Source organism: Babylonia areolata, chromosome 2 (genome assembly GCF_041734735.1).
Source record: "Babylonia areolata isolate BAREFJ2019XMU chromosome 2, ASM4173473v1, whole genome shotgun sequence".
In the NCBI taxonomy this organism is placed as follows: Eukaryota; Metazoa; Mollusca; class Gastropoda; order Neogastropoda; family Buccinidae; genus Babylonia; species Babylonia areolata.
In genome coordinates, this window is record NC_134877.1 from 22,403,640 (window position 1) to 22,406,139 (window position 2,500).

General features: G+C 43.0%; 1 protein-coding gene across 3 annotated transcripts in view; it reads left to right on the forward strand.

Annotated features, from left to right (window-relative positions):
* Positions 1-2,500, forward strand: part of LOC143279361 (uncharacterized) — a 41,109-nt gene that overhangs the window by 29,111 nt on the left and 9,498 nt on the right. For all 3 annotated transcript variants that reach the window (XM_076583380.1, XM_076583381.1, XM_076583379.1), the window contains one exon: positions 1-67. This exon is cut by the window's left edge and continues 724 nt beyond it. In XM_076583380.1, coding sequence (XP_076439495.1) covers positions 1-47 — 47 coding nt within the window. In that variant the 3' untranslated portion in view covers positions 48-67. The remainder of the gene's footprint in view (positions 68-2,500) is intronic.

Below are 2,500 nucleotides of genomic sequence, written 5' to 3' on the forward strand. Positions count from 1 at the left end.
CTCCCTGGATGAGCAAGATGAACAGCGTGGCGGATAGTCTGCGGTAAAGAAAAGAAGGGAAAAAAAAGTAAGTAAAAGAATGAATGAATTAATTAATTAATTATTTTTATTTTCTGATGGTAATAGATTAAGCATACATGATTTTTTTTTTCATCCAGCCCTCGAAGACAAAAAATAAACAACAGCAAAACGAAAAAAAGAAAAAAAAAGGGGAATGTGAACAAACAAGAGAAAAATCACGGAAATACAAGAAGACGAAAAGGAGATAGTTACATAGCTAGATGAAAAGAGACAGATAGACAAAGATAGACAGACAGACATACAAATAGACAGGCAGGGAGAGCGACAAGAAAGAGAGGGGGGGCGGGGGGGGGGCGGGATTGTTGTTTTATTTGTTCATTTTAGATATACGGTACATATACGCTTAAAAAAAAATTTTAATTTTAAAAAAAGGAAAAAAAGATTTGTGTTGAAACTAATACAGAGAAGCACATGGAGAATAGGAAAACTTGGTATTTGACACAGGTTGAATAACATGTCAGGGGAAAAAAATGTAAGATTTGAGTTATTTATCAGAAATTCGTGGAATAGTGTTCTGAATCTTTTAAAAATTGCTTCATGTTTTAAATACGGAAGAAGTCTGTTCCATAACCAACTTCCTGAGTACAAAAGACTTGATTTATATAATGTAATTGCTGGTAAAAGAAAGATCGATTTTGTGAGAATGCCTAAACTCGTTGAAAGCGAATATATTTCCAAATAGATATTGGAGCATTTCCATGCAAAAAAAATGTTATGCATAAAGATTCCTTTATTGAACAGCAAGTTTGGATTTAAGCTGGAGAATGTTGAGAGCATTGTAGTCAGCATCTGTTAGTGAAGTAGACTTGTGAAGAAGAAGTAGAAGAAGAAAAAGTGAGGAGTAAAAGAAGGGGAGGGGGAGCGGGGGGTTTGGAGGGGGGTGGGGGGGTAAGGGAGGGGTTTGGGGAGCCTGGGGTATGGGTGTGTGGGGGGGAGAAGGGTGTTGGGGGGTGGGGGGGTTGAGAGGTGTGTGCGGGTGGTGGTGGTGTTGGTGGGGTTAGATAGGGTGTTGTTTTTGTTGTTGTTGTTGTTGTTGTGTGTGTGTGTGTGTGTGTGTGTGTGTGTGTGTGTGTGTGTGTGTGTGTGTGTGTGTGTGTGTGTGTGTGTGTGTGTGTGTGTGAAGTCAAAATGATCGTTACTGAGGGTAAAAGAATAAGTTTACAGCTTCTTCTTTTTTTTTCACCCTGCCCTTTTTCATCCTCTGTGTGTGTGTGTGTGTGTGTGTGTGTGTGTGTGTGTGTGTGTGTGTGTGTGTGTGTGTGTGTGTGTGTGTGTGTGTGTGTGATACCTGTGTGTGTGTGTGTGTGTGATCCCTGTCTGTGTGTGTGTGTGTGTGTGTGTGAGTATGTGTGTGTGTGAGTGTGTGTGTGCGCGCGCGCTCGCGCGTTTGTTGGTGAGTGAGTGAGTGAGTGTGTGAGTTAGTGTGTGTGTGTGTGTGTGTGTGTGTGTGTGTGTGTGTGTGTGTGTGTGTGACGTGTTGCTCATGACGGACTTGCGCTGAGTCGGGAGTGCGCACTGACAAAAACATCCAAGGCAAATCCTGCATTCCCAGCTTGGTTGGGGGGGTGGGGGGCGTGTAGTTATATTGCGTGCATGTACGTATTTGCATTTCTCTTTTTTATCACAACAGATTTCTCTCTGTGAAACTCGGGCTGCTCTCCCCAGGGACAGCGCGTCGCTACACTACAGCGCCACCCATATTTTTGGTATTTTTTTTCCTGCGTGCAGTTATATATTTGTTTTTCCTAGTCGAAGTGGATTTTTGTACATAATTTTACCAGGAACAACTCTTTTCTTACCGTGGGTTCTTTTACGTGCGCTAAGTGCAGTGCTGCACACGGGACCTCGGTTTATCGTCTCATCCGAATGACTATCGTCCAGACCACTACTCAAGGTCTTGTGGAGGGGGAGAAAATATCGGCGGCTGAGCCGTGATTCGAACCAGCGCGCTCAGATTCTCTCGCTTCCTAGGCGGACGCGAACTTGCTTCTGACCTGCTTCTGGGCCTTTCATTTGGAATGAACTTCCTCTATCGGTTCGTCAGGTCTCCTCACTCACCTCTTTCAAGTCTTAAAACCCACCTCTTCACAAGATAGCCTCCTCCCTTCCCTGCCCTCTTCCTTGTCATCAGTTTCTTCTTCAGTTTTAGAGTTTTACATGCGTGTGAATGACTGGTGTGAAAGCGCTTTGATTTGTCTCTGCACAAGATTCAGCGCTATATAAATTCTTATTATCATTATTATCATTATTTTAAAATACGTGTGTGTCATTAACAGGGATGTGCGTATGTGTCGGACAAACACACAAATGTAAGCATTCGATATAGTCACTTAATCACCTATATATCTTCTCTGAGAGGGGAGGGGGGGAGAGACAGACAGACACACACACACACACACACACACACACACACACACAC